Source organism: Amblyomma maculatum, unplaced genomic scaffold (genome assembly GCF_055883805.1).
Source record: "Amblyomma maculatum isolate TAMU_Amacu unplaced genomic scaffold, ASM5588380v1 scaffold_18, whole genome shotgun sequence".
In the NCBI taxonomy this organism is placed as follows: domain Eukaryota; kingdom Metazoa; phylum Arthropoda; class Arachnida; order Ixodida; family Ixodidae; genus Amblyomma; species Amblyomma maculatum.
This window is the reverse complement of record NW_028146743.1, coordinates 2,665,632-2,693,208: the sequence shown is the minus strand read 5'-3', so window position 1 is coordinate 2,693,208 and position 27,577 is coordinate 2,665,632. Positions and strand designations below refer to the sequence as shown.

Here is a 27,577-nt window from a genome sequence, read left to right as displayed (position 1 = left end):
CTATACCTTCATGAACAGCGATTGTGGAGCATTTCATGCGTAGGACAGAATGAATTACTGGGCTCGAAGTGCCTATTCTCTTTCATATTGACGCCACCTGACTACAAAACATTTCGTGTGTATAATATGCTTGCATATCAGAAGTGACAATACCAGCAGGACGGTATACGACTAAGGATGTTGAGCAGTGGTAACTGCTCTAGCAGCTGCAAGGAGACTCGTGTACAACTAAGTGCATAATAAATACTGCAGACTTGGTGCAACAATGATTGCTGAATGATTCGGATATATTCGCAGACAGAAAAATAAGTGTAAATATCACATATACATTGTTGAGGGGATATGTCAATGGTGTTTATTGCGTACTACATGGAATTGTGACTACATGCGATCACACATGTGAATATAACAAAGCTGCTGAATAAAGTAATTTATTTCTCCGTGAACGAACCAAACGGAGCATAAACATCACAGCTTCTCTGCATCTGACCCAGGCTAAACAGCCAACATCAGCAACTGAATGTGAACGGTACGGAGAACGGAATATCAAGACACGAGCCCGATGTGGGCAGCGTTCATTGTATGCATGAGGAGTTCGTGGTGACGCGTCATCATGATGGCTTTCGTTTCTCGTTCTGCCCACAAGCGGCTGATAGCTGTTGCATAGCATCTGCCTTACTGCACTTGCCAGCTTTCCTCTGTTGGTAGCCTTAATAGTCGTCTTGTACATTCTAGAGATACCAAACCGCAGATCACGTATACCTCCCACGCGTGGCTCTTGTCAGAGATAGTAAGCACCGACGGACAACACGAACATGAGCAAGTTGTCTTCGTCGATTTTCGTGCCAAGCGCTTCTACCAAGTGGATCACTGCAGGCCTGTAGTCTTCATCGCCTTCATTCAGATTTTTTCGGCTACTAACAACATCCACACGAGAGCTCGATTTTAGACGACGCGTGAAAAGCAGCAAATAGCCGAGGAATCAGCTGTTTCTTCGGAAGCCTCCATGTGCACGCTTTGACGTCGTCAGCATGCCCTCGCGGCAACGTAGGCTGCTGAAGGGAAGATTTAATTGCAAAAGTAAGAACTCTTCTAGTTCTGCTTGATGTTATTGTGTTTTAAAAACAGTTTCTTGCAACGATAAAACTTTGTTCCTTCTATTTACTGCGTATTTATTGCGCCGTTTCACAAAACGTTAGGAGATTGTCCCTTGTCGAGCTTGGCCAAGGTTGCGGCAACGATGTAGCAACAGCGTTGCCCACGGAACGGGCGATTCAGGGGCGGAGTCATGCTGCAAGCCACTGGTAATTGGACGATTTCGTAATCCGTCACGATTGACGTCTCAAGGTGACGTCATAGCCACGTCAATTTGATGTCACGCTCACAAACTTGTGACTGAAATTTGTGAGCAGTACGTAACTGGGCCCCAGGCCACGCCAATGTTGGAGGCGAAGCTTGTTCGTCTCTGTGTCTCCGCTTCCTGTCTATGTGGCGCTGACTGTGCGTTAGGCTGCGCCAGCCTCACTCAGCGAAGTGCTACGACTGCTACGACCATGGCGGAAGTAGAGTGGTGACTGGGCCCAAAAGCGGTTTAGCGGTACCGCAGCATAGAAACAGGTCGGGGGGCCAATCACTCAGATTAAGTAATTATACTACTACAAATTAAAAAGTATCAATCAACGTAACAAGAACAGATATTTTGATAACTTTGCTTGTGAATGAGGTAAGGTATTTTATTTAGGCATTCTTAATTAAAAAAAAAATCTTCGCGCCATTTTAAGTTGCACCGGTCTTGACAAACTTTTTCAGGTCTTTTTAGGTTCTTGCGAAGTAAGCAACCAGAGGTAACCAAGGCAACGGAGATAACGAAGCTGACGAAGTACAAAACGGTTTCTTATCGCTGCTGTGGTGCGTGCCTTGGTGCGCCCGAGAAAGCGATTTAGTTAGCAAGGCTGAAAATGTCCCTTTTGCGAAGATTTCGACGTCCTCGCTGGTCGCTGCTCAGTAACCGTTTGATGAGATTTAATACCCCCTGCAGCCATGTTTCTTTTTCTTTTTTTTTTTTTTTTTTTTTTTGGTTTCGTCCCTTTCGACATGCGGGCAGTGCGAAGTCTTTTTGCCGTATTGTTTTATCGCAAGATGAGCCCGCACAAAGTGAGGAAGCGATGCTGTGTTGCACATTGCGGCAACATGGACTCCAGCGTCGGTGTCTTATTACACCGCTTCCCGGCTGACTTTCACCGAACAGCAGATCTGGAGATTGCATACAGACTCAATGTATGCTTTAATGCTCGTGTGTTAAGCACGTTTGTTAATGCTAAAGCTGTCTGGACTGGTGCAACCTTGAAATTGCCTTGAAGACTGCTGTATTCTTTCTGCCAAAGAATTTAAATGTGAAGAGTAATCCCTGTGCTCTATGCTCCACGTGTTTCTTGGTGCACCTATTTCATGACATCTTTATTTCACTTGCAGCTTTCATAGCTTTGTTCAGTGTACATGTATGTTTCTTATCTCGTGATGTTTTGTGGCGGGCACGTCAAGCCTTTTCCATGCCTCAACAGTGATCATTAAGATGATTAAACCCCCTTAAACAGCGCTACTTTTTGTGCTGTCTGCGACATGCATTTTCTTTGTTGCGCTTTATTACTGTATCTGCTTGGTTGATGCAACAAACCATGATTATGAAAACCATAATTGTTCACTTGGTACACTCTGTTGCTAACTGGGCACGACTGCCCGGTTGAACCAGTGTATAGGGACAAAGTACATGGCCAAAGTACTTGCTTGACTTGCAGCAGTATTTGCATCATGAATTTGCATGCTTGGTATATGTTTGGAAGTGTTGCTGCCTTTGTATGCTGTCACCTTTCTCAACCACTTTCATTGCGCTGGAGCAAGTGCTTATAAACAAGGGCGTAAACAACAGAAACTCTAGTTATTTTAGATGGCAAAGGTTGGCGCGCGCTGAAAGGCAACAACCTTCAAGATGAAAGCTCGTCAATGCAACGCGGCTGGCTTTTTTATTTTAACATGTTTATAATCCGCGCCAAAGTGAACTTATGCGTGACGTCATGCGACGTCATGGCCCCCCAATTTTCATTGGTCACTGGAGCCCATGAGCCGCCATGTTTTGTACGTAGGGGCGTCTATGGAGCCTTCGCTGCCATAGTACATATGCCTTGGACAACGTTCACTTTTCATTCCTGCTGGACAGCACTATCTGCAACTCGCGTGTAGTAGGTTTTGACCTGTGACCGTCTACTACCGCCAGCCTCCAAGAGCCAAATCCAGCATCGTCTTATGCTCTCCTTATTTCTGTGTCCTGTCTTCCGGTAGTTTTAAGATGAACCCGAATTCCTGGTTGCCATTTCTTACGCGTCTTCATTTTCCTCCCAATTTAAAATTACCTGCTTTTTTATCTCCTCCTAAACTCATTTCGACAGTACAGATGATCAGTCCTCCTACATACATAGACGCGAGCCACTGAATATAATGCATGTTATAGCATTGAGGCCAAATGAGGAGTTCAAAACCAAGCTGTTTATTACTACTTAAAAGCGATTCGGTCGATCTGCAGAGGGTCGCCTGACTGGATGTGGTGCGCCTTCGTGCGCGGCTGCGCTTCGTCTCGTTTCGGCTCAGAATGCCTCTCTCCGAGGCGTCGAGTCCCCGTGGTTCTTCTCCGAAGCGAAGTTCGAGGTGAGAGCCTAAATGAGGCGGGGTTCGCTGGCCGCGAACTCTCCGCGCGGTCGTAACGGAGGTGGATAGATGAACAGACCGATCGAGCGAACGTGCTCTTCACGCAGTTTCGCGTGGCGTAAGCGATTACGGGAGAGTTGGGTCCTCTCGAGCGTGGTCTCGATTGAGGAACTGTGTGCTGACATATGCGTACAAATATTCGATTTATTTATATCCATGTAAGCGTCACTGTTGTCCATGTTAGCTGCGGCGCAGAGGGTTCCACCGTGCTAGACCAAGAACGTAATTCCGCGCTGAAAAAAATAGCTCACAGATATTTGTAGACAGTGCCGTATGTAAGAGCCCAGCGCTGCTCGGCTGAGGCGTCTCACCGTCTGGATATCCGACGCTCGGGAACTGAATGGCTTGAGCACTGCCAAGCCACAGACGCCATCTGAGCCTTTGCGGTGTTCGCCAGACCGGATGTCGCTATTCGACCCTCGGAAATCGAGCCCTCGAATCGTTCCGATTGCACAGTCTGAGAACTGAGAGAAGGTCGCCCACAAGAGCTGCCCACACCGAGCCGCGAACAACGCAGGTGAGTTCCCTCTTTTTTACAGCGGCCGCTTCTTGATCGTTTCATGGATGCATCGAGAATTGCCATGCTTATTTCATTAAAGCGGCAGACTTAATTATGCGTTTGTACCTTTTGCAAGCTTAATTTGAGTTTTGCGGTGTGACCATTGATGACGTGGATTGACTACTTGTTTCGTAACTTCGGTTGTTTTATCTGTGTCCAACATATCCTTTGGCTGTTGAGTTCTCAATACCAATTTCTCCCGCCGAGGTGGCTCATTCCTCCGGCCGTTCGGCTACTCTACCCAAGGAATCGGAATCGAAACCCGGCCACTTTTCAATGGCAGCGAAAAGCGAGACGCCTGTGTGCTGTGACATATCACTGCACATTAAACAACCTCAGGGGGTCGAAATCTCCGCAGTCCTCTACTACGGCGTTACTCATAACCTGTGTCTCTTTGGGACGTGAAACCACCCTACAAATCACACCAAACCAACTTCCATTTGTTATGCATATCTTTGCGGACATGATCACGTGGTCTAGCATTGTTTGGTTGACTGCTTATTCTGTGTCACTCGAATTAGCATGCAAGTGAAGCTGTTTTGTGCGTGTTCAAATTTTTAAATGCTCCTTATGCTAAGTTTGTTTCCGGAACCAGGGAAAATAACTTGAACCACAAGACGCCATATCTACCAGTTCTCACGGTTCTCGGTCGTTCCGCTATGCTATACGTGTGCAATATAGCCCACATTTCCACCACGTTATAATCCTGTAGTCACCTGTTACTTCTTTTGCAGTTATTTGTGTACGCTCGGTCGAAATGTCTCTAGGCGCTCAAAGTTGGCCTTTCTCGTGGTTTATATGTGGCCTTTTATTTTTATGTAGTCTATCCGGAAATTCATCTCTCGAAAACCGCTCGCTCTTTGTTCACAAGTGTGAAAGGTTTTCTCAGGAAAAAAAAAAAAAACACGCTCTTCTCGTTTCAGAAAATAAAAGAGTAATTATGGTATTTTTATGTGACAATTATTTATTTATCAGTCGTGGAGTGCCTTCGTTATGCCGAGGTCAGAAGAGAAAGAATGTCTCCACGCTTGCTCCAGTTGGTGGCAGCGCAGCACGAACTATAGAGTGAACAGCATTGACGCGCAGTCGGGCCTCGCTGTTATCTAATTTCTGATGAAGCTGAATATTGCTTGAATTAGACAAGGTGGGGGCTGGTTGATGAGGCACATGTATTTTAGAGCAGATCCAAACCGCATGTCGTCGTGGTCTCGTTCTCGTGTTTCCACCTAAATGACAGTTCAATAACGACAGCCCGCGGATACTGGCGCGCGGCCAATTTCAGCCTATTCTTTTCTTTTCACTGTAACGTTATCCGCCTTGCAAGAGGGGTGTTTTGATCCGCACAACGTATAAATGAGCACTCATCTGTGTCATCCTGCTCATAGGGTCGAGGGAAGAGTAGGAACTTTCTTTTAGATCCGTGCGAGCGTTGTACTGCGTTTCATCTGTTTAACGGGTTTGACTCTGTCCCCTTTCCTTCCTTCTCTTCCTATTAGGACCATGAACGCTGTAGTACCACGTTTGGAGATGGAGCGCGGTGTCCGGGACGTCGGAGAACAAGCCGTGTGGTCCCTCTCATCTTGCAGGCCCAGTGAGCTCTTGATATCGAGTACCAAGTGAACATCGAATTCTGGCAGGCCATGGAGGAAGGAAACAGCTTAGGAGAGACCCTTGCCATTCCCAATGAATTGGAGAGAGTGTGGCGGAAGTGACGTCAAAATTTAGGGTTAGCCAAGTCGGGCCATTAGCAACGGCGACGCTGTTGCTATGAAAGCTCGGGCCACTAGCAACAGCAGTGTTAAGGGCCCTAGGTAGGAGGAGGAGAGATGTTGAAGCGTTGGGTCGCGGCGCGGCCGCGCCGGCTTCAAAAAAATGACGTCAGGGCCTCTCCTAAGTTTTTTCCTTCATCCATGTGGCAGGCGATTCTGAAGTAACCTCTCTTCTTCGCACGCTTTCGCAGGGTATGGCATCCATCAGCTGCTAGACGACTCCCTCGACACCTACTGGCAATCGGACGGGATTCTGCCACATGAAGTGAACATTCAGTTTGCAAGGAAAATGCCAATTCACGCGATATGTCTGTACCTGGACTACGGACGTGACCAAATCTACACCCCCAAAAGGTATTAGTTTGGCTTATGTCACTCGACCACTTTACGCTATCGCATAAGACGTAGCCCGACAGGAAGTCTTGTGGACGACACGAACGCCGAACACATGTGGGATGCGTGGTCACGGCATTTTGGTGCCAAGTCTCGTAGGCCCGTTTTGTTCTCCCCGGGTCCTCGTCCTGGAGAGCGTGCAGCTTTCCTTGTGATCGCCCCGAGTCCAAACGCGATGCTGCTCTGGTGCACCGTGAGGAGTGTTTAAGTGGTCCGAGCTCGCGGCGGCATGCACCGCTACTCGACAAAGGTTTCACGCGGGAGCGCAGATTGGAACGGCATTTTCTTCGCTTATAATTGCGTCGCGGGCCTGATGCCATATTGGTGTCTCTAGACCTAATGGAAATAGCAGTCATGTACTAATTTTGAGGCTAGCTCATGCAGACACAAACGGAGGCGCCACCACTGAGACGTCGGTAGTGTTCTGCACAGTGTAGTGTTCTGTATTTCAGCCAAAGCTCTCATAGGCCGGATATTTTCGACCACATATAGGCGCGTTCAGTCGCACGTTACACGATCCAGTTACAATCATACTTCCGCATTCTACAATGCCTTATGGCGTAGCTTTGCTCGAGGAAACCGCGGCGCGTCTCATTTTGGTGTCAGCCGTGTGTGAAGGCGTGCAGATGACGCTTACGTTGACCCAGCTGTGTGTATACGGGCTCCATTGGTGGCCCCTAGCGTATAAATAATGGTTTTACATGCGATATTTAGGTAGGCGATGATGCGTCCAAATGAAAGAGAAGATGCGTGCTTTCTGTCTGAGGAAAAGAAAAAAAAAAGAAGCCTTTATGTCTTTGAGGGATGTAAGATTTCAATATGAATGAGCCATAATGTGTGTCGCATATCTTTTTTTTTCTCCCCTCCGCGGTCGCTTTGATGATAGGTTGCTTATATCAAGACCCAACAGACTGGATAGAATTGGCAGAGGTATCAAAGCAAATCAGTAGGCGCAATGTGACCGACATAAGGAAGAATAACATGGGAAAAATTGAGCATGCTCTAAAGGACGATCGTAGCCTGAAAGTGGTAATGAGGAAATTAGGCATACACAAAAATCATATCTATGCACTGAGAGACAAGGCGAGTATTGCCATTACTAACACGGACAAGATAATTAAGGTAGTCGAGGAGTTATAAACGGACCTCTGCTGTAGCCTAAGTAGTCAGGACAAGAATGAAATTGGCTGTAAAGAAGAGCAACCAGACGTTCCGCCAGTAACGAAGGACGAGGTTAAGAAAGCCTTAGAAGCTATGAAGAGGGGAAAAGCAGCCGCGCAGGATCAGTTAGCTACAGATTTCTCAAAGGACGGAGGGGATATTTTGTTAGGAAAACTGGCCACCCTGTCTACGCAATACCTGACGACATCGGAAGTACCGGAATCATGGAAGAATGCTAATATTATCTGTATTCAGAAGAGAGGAATGCTAAGGACTTGAAACATTACAGATGAATCAGTTTACTATGAGTTCCGTGCGAAGTATTTACCAATGCAATAGCTAGTAGAATCAGGACAACCTTAGACTTTAAATGAACCAAAGGATCAAACAGGATTTTGGAAAGGGTGCCATCGATCATATCTACACTATAAACCAGGTGATAGAAAAGTGCTGTGAATATAACCAGCCCCTATACCTAGCGTTCAATGACTACGAGAAAGCATTTCATTCGGTCGGAACCTCAGAATTCATGCAGGCATAGCGACATCAGGGTATCTGTGAAAATACTGGAAGATATCTATAGGGGCTGCACAGCAGCAATACTTCTGCATAAAAAAATTGATACGATCTCTATTAAAGAAGGTGTTAGGCAAGAAGATACGATCTCCCCAGTGCTATTTACAGATTACCCAGAGAGTGTATTCAAAGACATGTAATGGGAGCAGTTAGATATCAGGGTTAATGGAGAATACCTCAGTAATCTGCGATTAGCTGATGACATTGCCTTGTTAAGAAACTCAGTTGACCAACTGCAACTAATGATCAATGATCTAGACAGGAGTAGCAGAATAGGTAGGCCTAAAGATTATTATGCAGAAGACTAAGGTAATGCTGAACAGCCTGGGAAAGAAACAGCTGTTTAAAATAGGTAACGAAGCATTGGAAGTGGCAGACGAATATGCCTACTTAGGACAGGTAGTGACCGCATATCTGGACCACGAACAGGAAATAACTGAGAGAATAAGATTAGGGTGGAGTGCGTTTGGAAGGTACTCAAACATTATGACTATAGCAGCTCACCGGTATCACTCAAGAGGAAAGTGTATAACAGTTGCATCCTACCGGTACTGACCTGTGGGGCTGAAACCTAGAGGTTCACAAAAGGGTTCTAAGTTGAGGACAACGCAGAAGGTCATGGAACGGAAAATGGTAGGTGTAATGTTGAGAGGTAGAGTGGATCAGAGAAATAACTCAAGTTACTCTAGAAGAAATTAAGAAGAAATGGGCATTGGCAGGACATGTTTGAAGAGAGGATAACCGATGGTCTCTAAGAGTAACGAATTGGATTGCAAGGGAAGGTAAGCGCTGCGGGGGGCGGCAGAAAATTAGGTGGAGAAATCATATTAAGAAATTCAAAAGGGTGCAATGGATTCAGCTAGCACAGGACTAGGTTAAACGGGGGAGGCCTTCGCCCTTCAGTGGGTATAGTCCGGCTGACGATGATGATGATGTCCAGGTCGCGTATGCAATCGCACCACTGTTGATCGCATATTCATGCGTCGATGAGTCTGTCAAACAAGCCAGGCGATAGAAGTAATCCGGGACACCTTCATCGAGGTGTCTCGTGAAGCCGTGATGCATGCAGTTATGAGACGCTGGACACCACATGCCGCGCCATATTGACGCAGTTCTTAAGTAGCGCAGATGAGTCCGGTTCTTCATGGAGCAGTTGCGCGCTCGCTTTCACTTAACAGCTGCCGTGTGTAGCGGGCTGAGGCTCGTGTTGGCTGCTCACCTGACACTGGCAAACAGTCGCCTGCCTTCCTCGTCTCTCTTTGGCTTCCGCCTTCCTCACAATCGACCTGTACAAATATATGAAGCACTTACGCAGTATTATAGGTCGCAGAACTCTCTGAGTCAGTGGCGTCGCGAGGGATGTGCGGGGGTGCTGTCCGCACCGGGTGCAGCGCTCAGTGGGTGCAGCTGGGCAGTGAGAGAGAGGAAGGTACGGGGGGGGGGGGGGGGGGCGAAATGGATTGTTGTGTAAAGACGCCCATATGCGTGCATTGGTGCCGCTGAGACACTGACTGACAAGTGTGATCTTATCAGAAGGATTTATCCTGTTCCGATGAGAGCTTGAAAATACATGCCTAAGTTTATGCCAGTGCCTCCACGCCCTTTTAACACTGGACCGGGAATGTGCACGTGCGTGTACCACGCTGGAAACACCAGCCTTAACTCGATACGCATCGGAAACCCCATGCGCGGGAGCTTGTTAGCCGACACCCACTGGCAGATATCTCCGACAGTCTTATGCCTTTTGTCTTGTTTATTTATTTATCTCCAATGCCGTTCTGGCTCCTCGGCCCAGTCACACATCCGCCTTAAGCCACGTTCAGACTGCGTATCGCTCGTAAGGATCGTAAGCGTAAGCGCAAAAAACGTAATATGTCTGTTCAGACTGCTGTCGCATTGAGCGTAATATCCTAATGTCCGCAGCCTGTGTCAGTGATTGTGTCTGTCCGCAGCTTGATCATGTGCAGTGCGGAATCTTCTTCGCTGTGGAATTATCAGACGATTGTTAGCGGCTGACGTATTGCGCCGGGAATTCCCGTCTGGACGGCGACTGTGTGAACCTTGAAGCACACGTGAGCGTCTCTTGAGTATGTAAACTGACAACCCCCAATTGCAGCGTACCTCCGACGAGTTGGCGCCGCGGTGGCTGACGCCGTTGCTCAGCTGAAAGGCAAGGAATGCCTATTGCTCAGTGGAATGACAAGTCTGATCACTCGCTGACTAGAAAAAAAAATGAGTAGGATGGCACCTTTAGCAGGGCCAGGTGTTTGAAAAGGGGAATTTAGAGTAAGTGTAGCCAAGGGTGCTCACTAGTGCATTATGCCATTCTTACTTTTTTTCTCTGTAAAACGTAAAATAATGATTAAAATGAGAAACGCAAGTGAAAGCGTAAAAAGAGCAAATGAGCCTTGAGACGCCCACCGTCTCCCAGCTACAAAAGTAGTTTCGCGCTTAATATTTTCTTTTGGTATCGCATCAATCTGCATTGATAACTTTGCAGTCTGAATGCGGAAGTCAACTTGCACCTTTTGGAGGAAAGAAGAGGAGAAAAGTTAAATGTAGAGGATGCAAAGTAGAAGACTATCACCTATTCATGTGGCATGTGAAAGGCTCTGCTTGGCACCCAACTACAATGTGTGCATTCATACTGGGCAATCACCTGTCTGAAGCCACTTGCTCAGTGTGTTTCCTCGCAACTTACGCGTGCTAGTGTTTCTGCCTTTTTCGGAAATATGTGCTTGATGTTTTTCAGAATTATCAGTCGCGGGGCACAATCGCTGCATCTAAGTATTAAAAAGGCAAAACAAAGCCACTCGCATTGCGTGGTTGGGTGCATAGAGAACATGACTTCAAAGCAAAGCATGAGGACAGAGGAGGTAGAAAGGAAGATGCGATCCGGCGCTTAAAATGCGGAGATGGGTGGGCGGTGCCGCGCCGAGACTCTGCACCGGGTGCTGGTGATCCCAGCGACGCCACTGCTACGAGTTAGGAAGGTGGATGAGAGGCCTTCTGTGATGGAAGGAACCAGCACTCTATAAAACAATGCGAAGCAGAGAGGGATTGTTTATTTTGAGGCGTAAGCCTTTAATGCCTCATCGTTGTCAGCAGGAGCTGTCAGCAGAGGCTGTTACACTTTCGATAGAGATAGTTAAAAATAAATAAATAAACCTTACCTCCATATGGAATTGAAATTCAATCCCTTAGATCCTGCAGCTGAGCACTTCACCAACTGCGTCATGCCCCGAATCGTGAAACGTTCATCATAATTCCCCTTGTCTACCGTGAGGATAGCGGGATTGCGCGAGTGACAGATACTGCGCCTTTAATTTCATGTAAACTAATTATAGGACGCCGGTGAACTTTGATGCGTTCAATGGAATGCAGGTTGTGTTAGACAAGGGATGCGCCATGTACCGTCACGACAGGTCATGACGTCACCAGGCTATTCATGCATAGACGAAGCTGACCCCGGCGGGCGTCCTATCCAGGCGTCCGTGCAGCGCCTTTCATTTGATGCTTCCTCGAACGCCGCACCACACAGCAAACAGAAGCAGACCAAGATGTCTAGGAGGCGTTAGTACATCAGGCATTAGCGGAATTTCAAATTGATTTACAGGATAGGAAAGGCGCAGTATCTCCGCTCACACATATGATCTACCTCGCCGTAAAGGAAGGGAGGAAGGTGGACATGAAAGAAGAGAGGCAGATAGAGATGCCGTAATGGCGGGCTTCGATCCACCGCGCCATAATGGCTTTCGTCTCATCGCACTTTAGTGGTCCAAAGTGGCTTTTAGAATATTTTTCAGGTCAGGTCATTCGAACGTTCTCAGAAGTAAAAATTAAGAGAGCCTCTGGAGCAGTGGTGTCGTGGTTGGTAGGATAACGTGTACACGACATAGCTCCACTGCTTCTCTATTTTCCCTCTACATCCGGTTACAATACGGGAACTACCACCAGCATAGTTTCTAAATCATTCGAACCGCAAATATAAAAGATCTGTGGTTATTTTTACCCTGTGCCATCAGCCTCCCAATGCGGAAATGTGCCCCGCCGCGCTGACTGAGCGGTTAGTACGCTCCACTGCCGAATTCAAGTATGCGGATGTAATCTTTGCGGTCAGCGTAGGCTAAAAGCAAAGCAGCCGTTTACTGTGCGATGTTAGTGGATAAATTATCCAGAGTCCTCTGCAGCGGCGTCCCTCATAGGCTTAGTCGCTTTGGATGTTAAACGCTGTTAATAGAACCAATCCTCCGTCTATTCACCGTATAATGCAACGTGCGAAGGTGTGTTGTCTCCTATCAACCGGCAAGATGTCGTAGTTATTTTTTCCGCTTTTTGTCTTTCATGCACGCTTTAGATTTTCCACTTTTTTTTTTCACCCCTTAAATTGTTGGGGTTATGCAGAGCTCGAAAATTTTCGAGGGGTGTTCTGACACCGACACAATCCCTCTGGCTACGCCGCTTCTAGAGTAGCCGCTGCCCGAATTCACGAAGACGATAAGTATAGACATCATGCAACTTTGGTCTGCGCCATACAAGATCCTATGCACGTCCTCTATGCTGAGCGTCACCTCTTCTTAAAATTCAGCGAAGGCAGAGCGCAGATGGGACAGTAACTCAAGAAAGCTTGCAGTGTCTACGCCACAGGGGTTTTGAAATCGGCTGGCTGATTTTTTTTTCACGGTTTTCTGTGACTACATCGCACTCTGCTTGCAAAGGAGTAATATGTGTTATTTAGGTGAACCGAAAGAGCACACATCTCCGCCGGATTCTTGGTTATGAAAAAAAAAAAAAATCGGTGACCTCTTGAGCACTTTTAACCGGAAACGGGTCGTTAACCGTCACTGATGATAACGCCCGTTGCAACAGAGCCGACCGAGTGCTGTCAATTACCTTGCTAGAAAGAAGAAAATTTCGTATTTGGTTTTACGAGGTATATATAGCGCCTAGCTGAGGTTCTTGATATGATTGATTAATCAGCCAGCTTGTTTAACTGCAGTTCTTTGCACTGCTTTTCATCTCTCGACATTTTGAACTTTCACGTTTTACAAAGCACAGAAGTTACCTGCAATATCTTCACGACTGTTTTTGTTTGTAAGTGTCCCATTCCATCACAGAGAAACCGCCTTTATTGTCTAGCGGCTTGGAGTAAGGCGATCGTCGTCTGTGCCTTGAGGCTTTTTTGTATATAGCTGCCCTTACGACGTCGACGCCTTCGCTGATCCAGCTCCTCAGCATCCCTCCTCGCCATGCGCTCTCTCACAAGCGAAAGCAGCTCCACTCTGCCAAGCTGAGAGTGTAGCCAAAAGTTTGGTCCTTGGCTAAGCGCTTTGTTTTCCGCATCAGACACTTGTTGATTGCCCAATATGTGAGTAGCTTACTGGGCTTGGGAACAACGAGGTTCCCTGGGAATGAAGGCTGCGATCTTGCGCCTCATGCAATCAGCGACTTGGGCAGCAGATTGTAAGGCTTGGTAAAAGCGCCTTCTGCCTCAACCTTCAGGTGGTTCTGTAAAGCACACAAGAGACGCAAGAGCGCCGGACTTTATTCCAGGATTCGGAACTTAAAATCTTGTAGAGCCCGACGTTTTGCGTATAGTACGGGGGAAAGGTCTTGCCAGCCTGCTGAACTTCAACGGAATAAAATCATTCTCGGCTTAATACGCAAGCATCCTTGCCCGTCAGGTCTCCGATATTAGGAATCGGACGTACGTTGGCAAATGGTGCAAAACAAACGTTGAAAAGAAGTTCCCGATGGAAGGTAAATTATTCTGCAAAAGAGAAGACTATTGAGCCATTCCGTTGGTTCATGTTTCTCACCTCTGCCATATGGAACTACCTATGTCAGCCAGACCGGCCGCTGCTTAAGCAACAGGTTGAGACAGCATGCAGTCGATGTCACAATAGACACACGAATCGCACTAACCATGCATCTGGCAACCTGTGAATGTATTCCTTTTTTTTTTTAGGTACAAATCCTTCGCATTTGTATTATGCAATCACATGAACTTGCGAAACATTTGTTCTACAAAAACGCGATTAAATGTTTGAGCGTGCCTTCGCTTCGCTTATGCAGCAAGAGGTAGGCTACAATTAGATATGAACCACTTAGGAGTGATCGTTTCGGTTCGCTGTTTTAGTTTAGGCTTTTTTTCACTTTGCTGTATAAATATACCCAGTTCGGTCCGTTTTGTGTTAGTCGCTTCTTGCCTCCCTGCACCGTTTTTCGCGCCGTTGTCTTGCATTATTATGAACGGTTCTGCGAAATTTTGACACGGAACAGCGCCAAGCGCCTCCTCGCGAGTAATTTTTTTGATCCTCCACGCCCCAACCGTGAAATGCGGTCTTGTCCACTTGCTGTTCTGCTGTCTTCACTGCGTGACTGAGTGTGATCAGCGCATGCGACTTTACTTCGCCCTCTCGCACTCCCGCGTAGCTGTTGTGTCCAAGAGTGCGGTGCAGGTCCGGTGATGACTACGTGTGATGATAATAATTATGATTTGCTCAGTCAAAGTAAAAGTGTTCTCAGCAGGCCACTCTTTTTCGTTCTTCCCGCCCGCTCGCACACCGCAGCACGCCTTAGTACTACTCCGCTACCGGATCACAACCGCATGCCCTAGACAAGTTTAGGACAAGGAACTCCAACGGTCATTTTTCAGTCAGTTGGGAGTGAAACCTCTACTACTTGTAAAACAACTCTCCGTCCGGCTCCTACTCAAAGATCTTGAAATCATACGAATGTCAAACCTAGCACACATGCCAAGACCAAAGATGTATATACCATATTTGTGACTGTATATCACACAGCACGCGGATGCCTTTGCATTTCTCTTCTGTTTAGGTGAAATGCAAACGCACCCGTTATGTCGTAGGCCGAAAGGCGCTGACAAATGTCCCCTCCGCTACGTATTGGGATCGCAGTCATTATCGTATTCGCCGGAGAATCCGGATTAACTAATTGTCTCTTTCCTGTGGCCTCGAAATGATGCGGTCACCGTCGTGTTGCGCGTCATGGCTGCCTGCGCGCTATATACTTTCTTCTAGAACCACTCTGAGGCACCTGCGCGCTATATACTTTCTTCTAGAACCACTCTGAGGCTAGACTGGTATGTTTGGTCCTATAATTTACAGCAAGCATGACATGACATCATGGCTGCTCGCAAATATTTTACTATGTGCTCAGTAAATGCTGCCAACGGTTTGATTTGACCACTGCCAGCTTCAAGGAAATGAGGGAGTTCATAAGCTTGCCCACGGTCTCGCCTTCCGGGTAGGCTATGAACCTCCTGCAAGCAGGGACAAGCTAGTCAGCTATGAAGAGATTACTGAGCACTATCGGCTACATAGGGTAGAATACCCCCCGGCAGATAGAACACTAAATAACAGCCAGTAAAGCATCTGGAGGCGCTTGCAAACAAAGTCTTTTCAGAATCCATACCCTTAGCCATCGGTACCCAGAACAGTTTTCACATAGGTGCAAATAATGTGAGGATAAGGCGGATCTGGTACATATGTAATGGCTGTGTCCAGAAATCGAAAGTATAAATCACGACACAAAAACAGAATTTTGGGAGACTCTACTATTGAGCTCACACAACGAAACTCAGCTGCGTATAATCCGACTGGCAGAACACTCCACCGGGTCCAAGGACTTCAGACCGCCGTCTAGGCAGGTAGGCTGACACCTATCCTGTATTTGCTGGCGATGAAAGTTTTAGTAGTACCAGCATAGAAATACCGAAGGAATGGGACTTGACGAGAGTTGTTGATTTAGTCCAGAAAATGCTCTCTCGACGTTGGCTTGTATAGATGGCACAGCGAACGGAATACAGTTCTGAGCTCGGCACCTTTTCCCTAAATTTCGTAAGCCCCGCCGGGGTGGCGTAGCGGTTAGGGCGCTCGACTACTGTGGGCAAGGGACCGCGATCGCATGCCAGCCTCGGCGGCAGCTTTTCAGTACCGGCGAAAACCTAGGCGGCCGTGTGCTGTGCGATGTCAGTGCACGTTAATGAACCCCAGGTGTTCGAGATTTCGGGAGCTTTCCGCTACGACGTCTGTCATAACGTCAGTCGCTGTGGGATGCTAAACTCAACAAACAAACAAACAAACAAACAAAATCAAGACACTCGAGTCTTCTTATTCTGAGCAACTTTTCAGATGTGTAGAGCAGATTCTGTACTTCCGCTTTCTGAGAATTGATGCTTGCTCCGAGTCCTTCCAGGCAGTTTTCTCTTCCCAGAAGAAACGCTTCAGGCTCATCCTCGGCTTGTAAACTCTTATGGGGAGATTGTATTGCAGCCTGCAGCGGTACATGATCGCTGCGGGCGATCCTACGTAGCCGCTTCCATGTGGCGACCAAATGCTGTTTTGCTCGGCACATTTCCTCGCTTATCAATGTAACGAATATCGAAGGTCTCACACTGCAGTTCACCGATTGCACAATTACTGTCATTCCCTCGTCTGCTTTTTTTTTTTCCTTGAGGCCTAATCGCAGCCTACCTCGGCTCGCCTGACGTCGTCCCTCTCCCTGTTTTTCAAGGTTTTTGTCCCGACCACCCTCTTCACCGCGCAGCACGTGGAACAGGTTACTCATAGTTACATTTTCGCTCAATGGTGCACATCTACCTTTCAGTGCCACTCTTCTAAACTGACTTCGTTTTTTTTTTTTCGACACCGTAGCTTTACAGGCAAAAACGATAGCACACTAAACAGATCTTGAGAATTAATACTCGTACTAGTAAGTCCACTCAGTTCATTTCTCCATTCAGTCTTCACAGTAGAACATCGGAGCTTCACTGTGGCATATTTTCACTTTTCAAGGCAAATAAAACAAGCAGACATCGATATGGACAAAATCAAGAGAAAGCAAAAGGGGAAATCGGTTTATGGGATCGTCTTTGTCCTGAGGTTAGGTACAACTCGAGAACAGAGCGGTAAATTGCCGTCCAATGCGGCCTTCCCACCATCAGCGTCGGCTGCTTAAGTCTCGTCAACCAAATTGCATCTGCTGGCGTCGCATCGCATATGGCTGCTATGCACGTGCCATGTGAGTTATTGCGACGTCGTCGAACGACAGGAAAGCAAAATCATTTGCGTGAAATATGTGAAAACAGAACCTTCATCTCGTTTTTCAGTTGTAGATGGATATATAGATATTTATCTAAATCAGGAGCTCATGTTATGGTTTATATGGTATTCTTCCACAGCCTAGAAAGGCTCTCGAATGAGGGAACTTTCTCCATGAGCTGCGCCAATGCGCAGTGCAGCGGCCTCCCGTGTTCGGGATGAAACGATAGCCTACCGCCAGAGATTGGTGCTATGCATGTGGCAACATATTTTCCTTTTTTTCTTCGTTATTTTCATCTTTTTGGCAGGGAAAATTTATCAGCATTTCAGTGTAATTTGCTGTTCGCAGTGGCGCTTTGGAAAAAGGCGAGAAGAACGCTTTACAAGCAGCGATAAACTAGGAAATAATGAACGTAAGTTTCCAGCCAAAGTGGGACGGAATTCCGTACCGCGAACCAGTTCGGAACGATTCCTCCGATTTGTTCCTATTCGGGTTCATTTCGTGAAGGATAAAAATTAGGGTTCAGTTCGGGTCCAGTTCCAGCCGTATAATCGGGCTCGATTCCGGTTTTCGATTCTGTTTCCGTTCCGGTTGGTAACCCTATCCATGAAAATCGCTCCGAGATGCGCAGGTTTTCTGTCTTGGCTTAAGTGAACTACCATGGCTGTGCTGTCCACTCAGCCGCCACGCGCGCTTGAGCGCACGTATGAGCGCCGCCTCGTCAGCCATGCGAGGTTTACATTTTTCGCCGGATGTCCAGAGATAGGTATGACAACGCAACTTGGCGCCTCTTGTAGTGCACCGGCCGAACAGCCCCCGCCAACGTTCATGTTATGCAGGCAGGCGGCGCGCAGCTTCTTGTCGCGATCCGACGGTCTGTGGACGGTGCTTGCGCTGACGGCGCGAAACTGAGGACTGAAATATGGGTTTCAAAGAACCAGACACTACGCCCGTCCCGCACGCTTAAGAAGAATTGGAACCAGGCTTATGGGAGAGGGGGAATTACAGTAGGTGGCTCGTGAAGCCCGCGAAGCAGTACGAGGAACCGTTTCAGATCCCCTGTCCTGGCTACTGAGGCTGCCCGAAGAAGCTACCACTGATTAAATTCAGCCTCTGTGTTATGCATGCGTAGCACCACGAACGCACAGTGCCACTGTCGTGTACTGCTAACATTTGTTCTGATCTGTGTTTTCAGGATTTCCGTGAGAGTGGGATATACTTTCCACGATCTTCGGGAGATCGATACTATCGTCCTCAATGAGCCAACAGGATGGGTGCGGATCACTCCACGAGATTCGGCAGGCCGCCCTGTTCGTGCCTTCCATGTTCAGATCGCTGTGTTGGAAAACCACATGAACGGTCTGGACACTCGTATGCGGCATATGAAGGTGTTCACGCCTCTCCCGCCGCTATTCTTCACACCTCTTGCCTAACGTTTCATTCACCACTCAGTAATGTCAAGCCTACCATGGCGTGTTTCAACCTTGCCTTCAGCATGCCTTTATGGAAGGGTTTACGAATGTAAGCTGCCTAATTAAAGCGATTTGTTTCTGCACTCGCCTCCTGCTCTGACGTCTTTTGTTTACATTTTGGCCATTTCCGCCTCTGTTTTCTCTCAGGTTAAACATAATAACTGGCTTCTAGGAAAAGCCCAAGACATTGATATTGTTGTTACTCTATGCAGCCAGTGAACAATTAATTCTTAGATGTTGATTTCGCCGCAAGGGGCAGCTGCTAAAGTATGTGTTGATGTGTACTGTACGACACTACCTACTCCGAGCACCCGCACTTAGCCGTGCGTGGCATTGCCATGTCCGGGGAAAAAGGGGGGAGCCCATGCTGAGTGTTTGGTCCCCTCGGCGGAGCCAGCAACACTTTGGCCCCAGCTTCCCGTAGACGGCGCCTTCTGAACAGGGGGAGAAAGCAGCAGGCCCGCTGCTCGGGCAAGGATGCAACACTGCAATGATTCGGCGTTAACAAAAAGCACAAGACCAAAGACAGGCTGTTCTATGGAATATAAGAATATAAATTTACAGGATGGGAATATATAAATATAGCTTACGATTACAAAGAGAGGACCCCGATAAAATGCTCAGGCGGTCTCTGCCCGTTTTCCTGGTTTGTTCGTGGTCTCCTTTTTTTTATCTGGCAGCATCATGCTCTTTAACAATTTCGCTGCACCAGTTAAGGTTCCGTGTAAAGTAGCTGGGGGCCTTCATCGAATGTAAGGCAGCATCCGTGACGTCAGCGCCTGGAAACGGGCATGTACACGACAAACAGTACTGCTCCGCGCCGTCTGCGCAAAGACAATTTTCTTCGCGCTCTTGTTTGCATGTTTCTGTACGGCATTCGACACAGGCACTGCGGGTCACCGTGCGGTAAGTGCATTGCGCGCTCCTGGGTGTTTGAGTCGGCTCCAAGCATGTGCACAAACAAGTCAGAGTACGGGGAAAGGGGGGGGGGGGGGGGGTCACGATAAAATGAAAAAAAAAAAAAAAAAAAAAAAAAAAAGAACGGAGTAACCGAATGCCATGCAAGAGTCTCCGCGGACACACCTCGGCGGTACGCTCGAACTCCGCCTCAAAAGGGACACTTTTCGAAGTAAGCCGCGGCAACAGCAAAAAGCCTGGACCTCACAATTTTGACCTCACATAATAACGGCCTCAATCAACCTCAAACTCACGCGTGAGGTTGAGGTCCAATTTCATGACTTCACTTAACAATTTCGAGCTCTCGCCGACCTAATCTCAACCTCACCTCACTCCGTGAGGTTGACGTTTTTTTTTTTTTTATGTTGAGGTCGACCTTCATAAGGTTGCCCACCTCTGCCGACGGTACCGCGCGCAGTGAGCAGGGAAAGAATGAGTCAATCGGTGTGTGCGAAAGGGCGCCTCTCTGGACCGCATACGACGCAGAAAGCGCTGCACGAGCTATAGGTGCGAAGACGTCCGCGTGCGATCCGCTAGCCGAGGCCGTGAACGTTACGTCAGGTACACCCAAAACCACGCTGCAGACAACGATCAAGGTAAAGTTTGAGAGCAGACGCGATCTTAAACCTAGAATTTACAAGGTGTAATGAAGCCGATTCTGATGCATTGGCGGTAACGAACAAGACAAGCGGACCAACATCGGCAGGCGCGGTCGAAAATGGCGAACAGGGCGCCATGGCCGACAAGTATATGACGGCAACCTCCCGAAGCGGGATTGCCAACTGCGGCGAAAGCGATTTCCGAAACAGCGTCCTCGGTCAGGATAGGAAACAGGTCTACGCGGAGTTGGCTACTTGACGCTGAGACGGTCCGCGATGCGACGGGGCCCCTCATGGAATAGCAGCATGCGTGCTGACTCAGGCGCGTCTCACGATGCGCCCCACATGCTTGCCTCCACAGTTGAGACAAAGAAACCGCGAGTCGAGTGACGGTGCGCCGGTAGCGCATCTAGCGGTCTGTAGGCGACGGGTCATGCAGTGATTGCGGTGCTCTGGAAACCATCGAAGAACACCTCCTCTGTGTTTGTCCCAAATTTGCCAGTTCGGGCGAAAGACCACTGCCGGGGAGCTCACTTTTCCTAGCGGCCATTGCGTGCGCTCGTGCGTTTCTTAAACGGCGCAAACCTCGCGGCTCATTTTTAAAGCACAGTGCCGGTGCCAATCTTGCGTTGTGTAAACTTTGAAACTTTACGCGGCTATCCTGTCTGCGCGCCTCTCTCCTAGAGCCGTCCACTGATTTGAAACATTCGTTTTATTTTATACTTCCTTTCCACCATCACACCTTTTATCTATCCTATCCATCACAGAGTTTTTCACCCTTACCTAAAGGGAAAGCTGACGGCTCTGCACTTCAGCACCATGCTAATCATCACGTGCCGGTGTGCTGCTTGTTGCGGGACTGTCCGATTTTTTGGGAGGAACACATAGTGACATTACTAAGCTGTCTCATCCCCGTCATCTTCATCGTCATAATCATTCCGAGGCGCGAACATAGAAAAATAGAGCGCAAATGCCTTAGTAGCGAAGGCGCAAAAACAGACGATGCCAATAATAGATTTTTGAGTTTCGGAATGCCACTAAAAACTTCCTAAAGCAATTGAGCAAACGTACACATTTTTAAAATATTTTTTTTCGTTTTTAAAGCGTGCCTTAAGGTGCGAAATGTTGATTTCGGTAAAGCTCAATACCTAGCCAATAGGAATGAGATCCATTGTTTATTTTGGAGAAATTTTACACTTTCGTGCTATTCCGCTCTCTTGTTGCAATTTATAGTCACGATATTGAATGCTATGACATTTTTATTCTAGAACAACGTTTATTTTTGCATTACGTTTGGCCAAATGTTGCAGCTCTTTACCAGGTAGCTCTGCGCCCCATGATGCTTTGGGCGCCCATGGTGGCTGAAGTGGTCGTCAGGAAGCTCCATGCAAAATCCCATAGATGGCTGCACAGCTATCCCTCTAGGTAAGAGCAAGAAACTATGCTATCCATGCCTTGGTTTTTGGACCCCTTAAAATGCTATAAATTGTGCACAGCTATGCGAAGCGTTATGCAACTTGCACGTGAGTGTGTGAATGCATGCTGGGAACGGCGTTAATCTTAGCGCTTTTTTAAACGTGAGAGCAAAAAGACCGAGCACCTTAGGTGAATGTTTCAGTGATATTTTCTTAGTTCTAGGTAAATACGGGTTAAAATACTTAATAAAAACATTACAATCTCCTAACGCCGTTTACTCTGTTTTAAAAGTACGCATCTGACATGTTTAGAAAGAAAAAAAAAATAACATTTGATATTAAAGATGGACGCAAGCTACGTGTACTCCCTGAAATTTGCGTGCATTTACGTCGCTGCCACGAAGTGACTATGAACAGGCACTGCACATGCGCACTTCATGTCGGCAGACGACAAGCCGCGGCCCTTTTTGGATTTTCGGCTTGGCTGGGAACAAAAGCCCAGAAATCGTGAATGCGGAAGCGAATGCCGGTCGCGACAGCCCTTTTCGATGCAGCCGAAAAGTAAGGCGCCCGTGTGCAGTGCGATGGCAATGCACGTTAAACAATCCAAGATAGTCGACATTTCCGAAGTCCTCCTCTACGGCGTCCCTCATGGCCTGAGTCGCTTTGGGACGTTAAACTCCATAAACCAAACCAAACCAAACCCAGTAATCCTGTTATGGTGGGGCGTGTAAGGCCGCGGTCGTCTTTTTGCAAATGTTGTTGCGGGCCAGTCGTAGAAAAGAGGCTCAAACGGGATGATCAAGATGCGTCGCGAAAGAAGCGCGTCCGATTACGCGCCCTGGACCGCGGCGCGCGCCTCCCCACCTCTGTCAACACGGGCTCCAGGCCGTCTGGCGACAGACTGCGGTGGAAGCAGCTAGGACCTTCTGCAATGGGGAAGAAAGCACAGCTGCCAGCTTATGCGTCCTACCGCACTGACCAGGTCCTGCTGTATGCGACGTGGAGAAAACCACGCTTATGAACTGCGGCTTCGGCAAAATTCCACGACTCTCTGGCGGGTCGCCGAAGAGAAGCATAGCTTCGCCAGTGCTGCGGTCTTCTCTCCCAGCGCCCCTTCCCCCTTCTGGAAGATTCGGATGCGGTTATTCGTGCTCCTCTGCGACCGCCGGCTGGAGGCTAGGCTCCGACAGCGGATGCACGCAGGCCCCATGCAGCTGTAGTGGAAGGCCGGGATAGGAAAGCTATAAAAGAGCTCAGATGTCAGCAGCCCTTGTTGTACGAATGTAGTCCTTTCTCGCTTTTGTAAACACGTCTCACTGTTCTTTTGTTGTGGCTGTTTTTAAAGTTGTTCAATTCGTCGTCTGAGAACTAGACGTCGCCCGCCGAATCTACCGGCATCTCATAGAGTCGAGGTACAGAAGAGAGAAGAAAGAACAACAGCAGATGGTACCTAATTTTAGTCCTTAGTTAAAGGGGTCGTGAAACGTTTTCCGGGAATTTTGCACGGCTTAGTTAAATAGAATCCTTGTCCTGCATCATATAATATACCTCGATTCGTTTCATCGCCCGCGTTGATTTAATAGCGACAAAAACAGAATTTCGATTTCCTAGCGCGCGTCCTCCTCAACTCAACAGGTACGTCATAGCGCTAAGCCAATGAGAAGTTCCCGTTGCCGGAGCCTGCTGAGCCAAAGTTGACCAAGCTCGGTGTATTTTAGAGGTTCTAATTGTGCCCTACTCTACGCTCACACAGGGTTTTTTAATATGGCCGACGCCTAGGTTCCTCCGTGGGTTCCAGCGTCGCTGTGCTGCTATAGTGAACTAGATTATAGTCGCTACTGTTAAAACATGGTTACATCGTGGGCTTTGAGCCTTACGCCGACGCAACTTTTCGAGTGCCAGGTCGGCGAAGATGGACCCTGCGAGCGACCGGTACAGTAACACTTGTGTCGAGAGGCCGCGGTAACCGCGGCACAATTCCGGCTTGCAGAAGCCCCGACCGTCAGCCTCCCGATCCCAGCCGTTTCGGAACTACGCATTGGTATGTATGTCCGAGTCTTGCAGCCTAGCCTACGTTTGACCGTTGCGAGAGTGCGCAATCGCTAACCGAAGCTTTCGAACAGGTGCAGCTGCGGGCGGTGCGTGCCGATGCCGACTGCTCTTGAGAGCATCTGGCGAGATCCCGGCGGGGACTACGTAGTTGAAGCAGCCGTCTGGGTGTTACAGATCATCCGCAATTACTCCAAATGCTTCTTGATCATGGACTGCTAGTCGAGCACACAAGGTAAGAACCTTGAGCGAAAGGTGACATAACTTGAACAAGCGGCCACCTGTTTTTCATTTTCTCGAGCAAGAAAAGCTGTAGTGAAATCTATTGCGGAAGGCAGTGTTAATAAAAGAAAGCTTCCCCTTTAACGTTACTTACCTGCGATCATCTACACTGTTTACAGTGTTGATATTGCGCCACGTTAGTGCGAACACATCGCTGGTTTTCATATTTTTCTTGTTTTCGTAGAAGCGCATGAGCATGACGTTTCACCATGCAAATTACTGGTTTGCTTAATTCCATGCACGAGTAAATGAGAAAACACGCATCATCTGATAGTGTGAACTTGCTAAATGGAAAGGGCATGCACATTGATGTGAAGTAACGGAGGGGGGGGGGGGGGGGGACGCTGTCCGGACACATTTGCTTGTTTTATTAGCCAGGTATGACCTTCAGCAAGTGCAGCACTTCAAAACATAAATACATAAGGAATGCCACAAGAAATGCAGTAAATAAGTACAGAAGCAATCTCATTTCGGAGGACTCTGTGCTAAGTGAAATTGCATGCAGTGAAGTAGCCTGTCTCCTGCAGAAGCCGTGGGAAAATGCACTAAAAAACGACACAGAAGAGAAAAACACACAGAGCAGGACTGGCTTCTGCAGACGATCACTAACTAGCCCAACAACTCTTGTTATAGCCTGTCCCCACTTGCTGCCAGAACAATCACCATACCAGCACTCAAAGTTTTATTTGGTAGTTTTTTTTTACCCACTTGCATTAGGTGAGTGTTGTATAGTGTGCAAATATAATTAAAAAAATTGACTTCACTGATACCATCATCAACACCTCCACACAGTAAACCTCTCCAAAATGCTTTGACATTGACATTTTACATGTGCTGAAATGTAACAACCAAAAAAAAAAAAAAAAAGAAAGACGTTCTCCCAAAGGCCAGTACACCGAAACTTCCAGAGTTTGAGTAAGTGTTGGAAATTTTACAGTTAGCCAATGAAGTTATTGCGGAACTTGCAGAAAGTTTGGCACGTGGTGTGTTGTGGAAAAACAACTGAGAGCTGTTGACAGAAGTGCACTTGTAGTTTATGGCTCCTTCGAATAGAATGACTCCATGCACAGAGCTGCTTAATGCATAAGTCGCATACTTAACATCTTCGTGCTATGCGGATGATATCAGCGTGGACATTGACATCGGCCACAACACTAGTATAGAGGGTGTAAGACGACTACCAGGTTTTGTCAGTCAAAAGCTGCATTGCCTTCAGGCATTATTTTGCTGCAGTAGCAAATTGTGATTGCACTGGAGTTCTAATATTGGGTGGGTCTCATTCTCTCTCAATCACCTGCAGCAGAATGCAAAGTTTGCCATACTTCCAGGGAGAATAAATTGACAGTGAAAGTTACACTGTACAGCTTCTGTTAGACGGTAATTAATTGTACAGATGCATGAATAACTTTCAAATTTGTAAACGACCTAAATCATATTTTCATTTTGCTATGCTTTTTCTCTTGTCAACAGGAGGCACCACTACATCTGCTACAGCCAGCTTGCGCACTGGCTTTGGGGATGCCTCGGCAGACATCACAGTAAAGTCCTCCCTATTTGTAATGCAAGCCAAATAAGGGAAAGGTTTCCATCTGACAGTCACACTGGTTTCCAGTTTGCGCAAGGTTTGTAGAGTCATCACCTATTCATTCTGAAACAAGCCGGAAAATATGAGAAGAGAGAATTGCAGGACAGCTGGACTAATAACTGGAATTTTACTAAAGGATAGAGGCAAAAGAAGACTTGCACAGAGATGCACATGTAAAAAAGGCCCCAAAAGACTGTTGACCGATTTCTTAGCCACACACACGTCCTTAGCCTTTGCAGTATAGTGTGCCTTTGGATTTGGATCTGTGGCTTCCCTTTTGTAACGAGTGGTTCTTGACCATAAGGAATTTGCTTTCTTTAGATGATTTTTAGACCCTTTCTGCTTTCCACGCTTTCACTACTTTGGGGGTTTTTCATGCACGTGCATTTCTGTGCGAATCTTCTTTTGCCTCTTTCCTTCAGTAACATTTCAGTTGTTAGTCAAACTTTGTCTTGTGCTCCTCTCACGTGTTTCGTCTTCTGGCTGGTTTTAAGATGAATCAGCACCAACTCATCCAGTTGTTAGTCTTTTTGATATCACTAGCCTGACTGCACCCACTGCTGGGCAAATGCTTCTCCCATATCCATCCGAATAACCCGATCCTGTGCCAGGTGCATGATTCTCGCAAACTTCCTAATTACATCTGCTTGCCCGAGTTTCTGCTGCCCCCTGCTAAACTTGCCTTCCCTTGGAATCTAAAAGACATATATAGGCTCACTTAGAATGAATTTTGTGTACTCACTCCCTTCCTTTACCTTTGACGGGTAGAATTTTTCTTCTTTTGGAACTGACCGCAGATACATCATAATGGGGAAGGGATCATAATAGATGCCTCTCCCATATCCATTCAAATAACCCGATCCTCTGTCAGCTGCATCCATATGATCCCCGCAGACTTCCTAATCTCATCTGTCTGCCCGAATTTTTGCCGCCCCCTGCTACGCTTGCCTTCCCTTGGAATCTACAAGACATATATAGGCTCACTTAGAATGAATTTTGTGTACTCACTCCCCACCTATACCTTTGATGGGTGGAATTTTTTTTAGCACTGACCGCAAATGCATCATAATTGTGCAGTTGTGTATATACCTGCTTGTATAGATGTCTCTCCCTTATCTATCCAAATAACCCGATCCTCTGTAAGCTGCATCCATCTGATCCCCGCAAACTTTTTAATCTCATCTGCCTGCTTGAGTTTCTGCTGCCCCCTGCTATACTTGCCTTCCCTTGGAATCTACAAGACATATATAGGCTCACTTAGAATGAATTTTGTGTACTCAATCTCTAACTATACCTTTGTCGGATGCATTTTTTTTTATTTAGCACTGACCTCAACACATCATGATTGTGAAGCTGTATATGCACATTTGTATATTTAGGAGAGAGGAAGACAGAAAAGAAGCGTGAATAAAAGATGTCTTGCTCTAGGTAAACTTCCTTCTAGCCTAAAAATTTTGTATGCACTGATGAACCTGCGGCCAACCAATAAATTATTTTGAAAGCAACATGTCTCTAACACTCATTTGGTAACATTAGATAATGCCCAAATGTACTACAAAGTGGTGGTCCTTGTGGCACTGACAAACCTAGATTTTCTAGTTGCCGCGTTCACCTTTACACGGCCTCGAAAAATAGTGGCTCATGGGGAATAGAAAAATCAAACGGTTTTCTGCAAAAGCTGCTTTGAAAGGTGGCCACTGTTTTTAGCATTTTGCAGTCTCATTCAGAAGCAAGCCAGCATAATCTGCAATCTGTAGACATGCATACAATAATATGTGCCTTATACTTTGAAATGTACCAGACTTTAACCAGTCATAAAACAGCGTGCTGAAAAGGTATGTATAGTAAAGCCTCCTTCGTTGATGATACCCGTAGTTTGCATGAAAACATCTGCACTAGAACCTGCATGACGTTGAGTTAATTGGCCTGCTG

The 27,577-nt window shown here is 47.2% G+C and overlaps 1 protein-coding gene and 1 long non-coding RNA gene across 2 annotated transcripts; both read left to right on the top strand.

The window, feature by feature from the left end:
* Positions 1–5,786: 5,786 nt before the first annotated feature.
* Positions 5,787–19,072, top strand: LOC146171719 (anaphase-promoting complex subunit 10-like). The gene is made up of 3 exons (XM_084586303.1): positions 5,787–5,909; positions 6,279–6,441; positions 18,479–19,072. The coding sequence occupies exons 1-3, from the start codon at positions 5,819–5,821 to the stop codon at positions 18,714–18,716; spliced, it is 492 nt and encodes a 163-aa protein (XP_084442429.1). The 5' UTR covers positions 5,787–5,818; the 3' UTR covers positions 18,717–19,072.
* Positions 19,073–23,552: 4,480 nt separating this feature from the next.
* On the top strand, positions 23,553–27,335 carry LOC146171718 (uncharacterized). Its single transcript, XR_014702765.1, has 3 exons — positions 23,553–23,770; positions 23,853–24,013; positions 25,531–27,335. It is a non-coding gene; the product is annotated as an uncharacterized LOC146171718 (long non-coding RNA).
* The last annotated feature ends 242 nt before the right edge of the window (positions 27,336–27,577 follow it).

Bases quoted from the DNA above. Each gene is read 5' to 3' on its own strand.
- LOC146171719 (XM_084586303.1), top strand. From the start codon at position 5,819: ATGAACGCTGTAGTACCACGTTTGGAGATGGAGCGCGGTGTCCGGGAC. The intron at 5,910-6,278 runs GTGAGCTCTTGA...ACGCTTTCGCAG, and splicing joins CCTCTCATCTTGCAGGCCCA to GGTATGGCATCCATCAGCTG. The intron at 6,442-18,478 runs GTATTAGTTTGG...CTGTGTTTTCAG, and splicing joins CAAATCTACACCCCCAAAAG to GATTTCCGTGAGAGTGGGAT.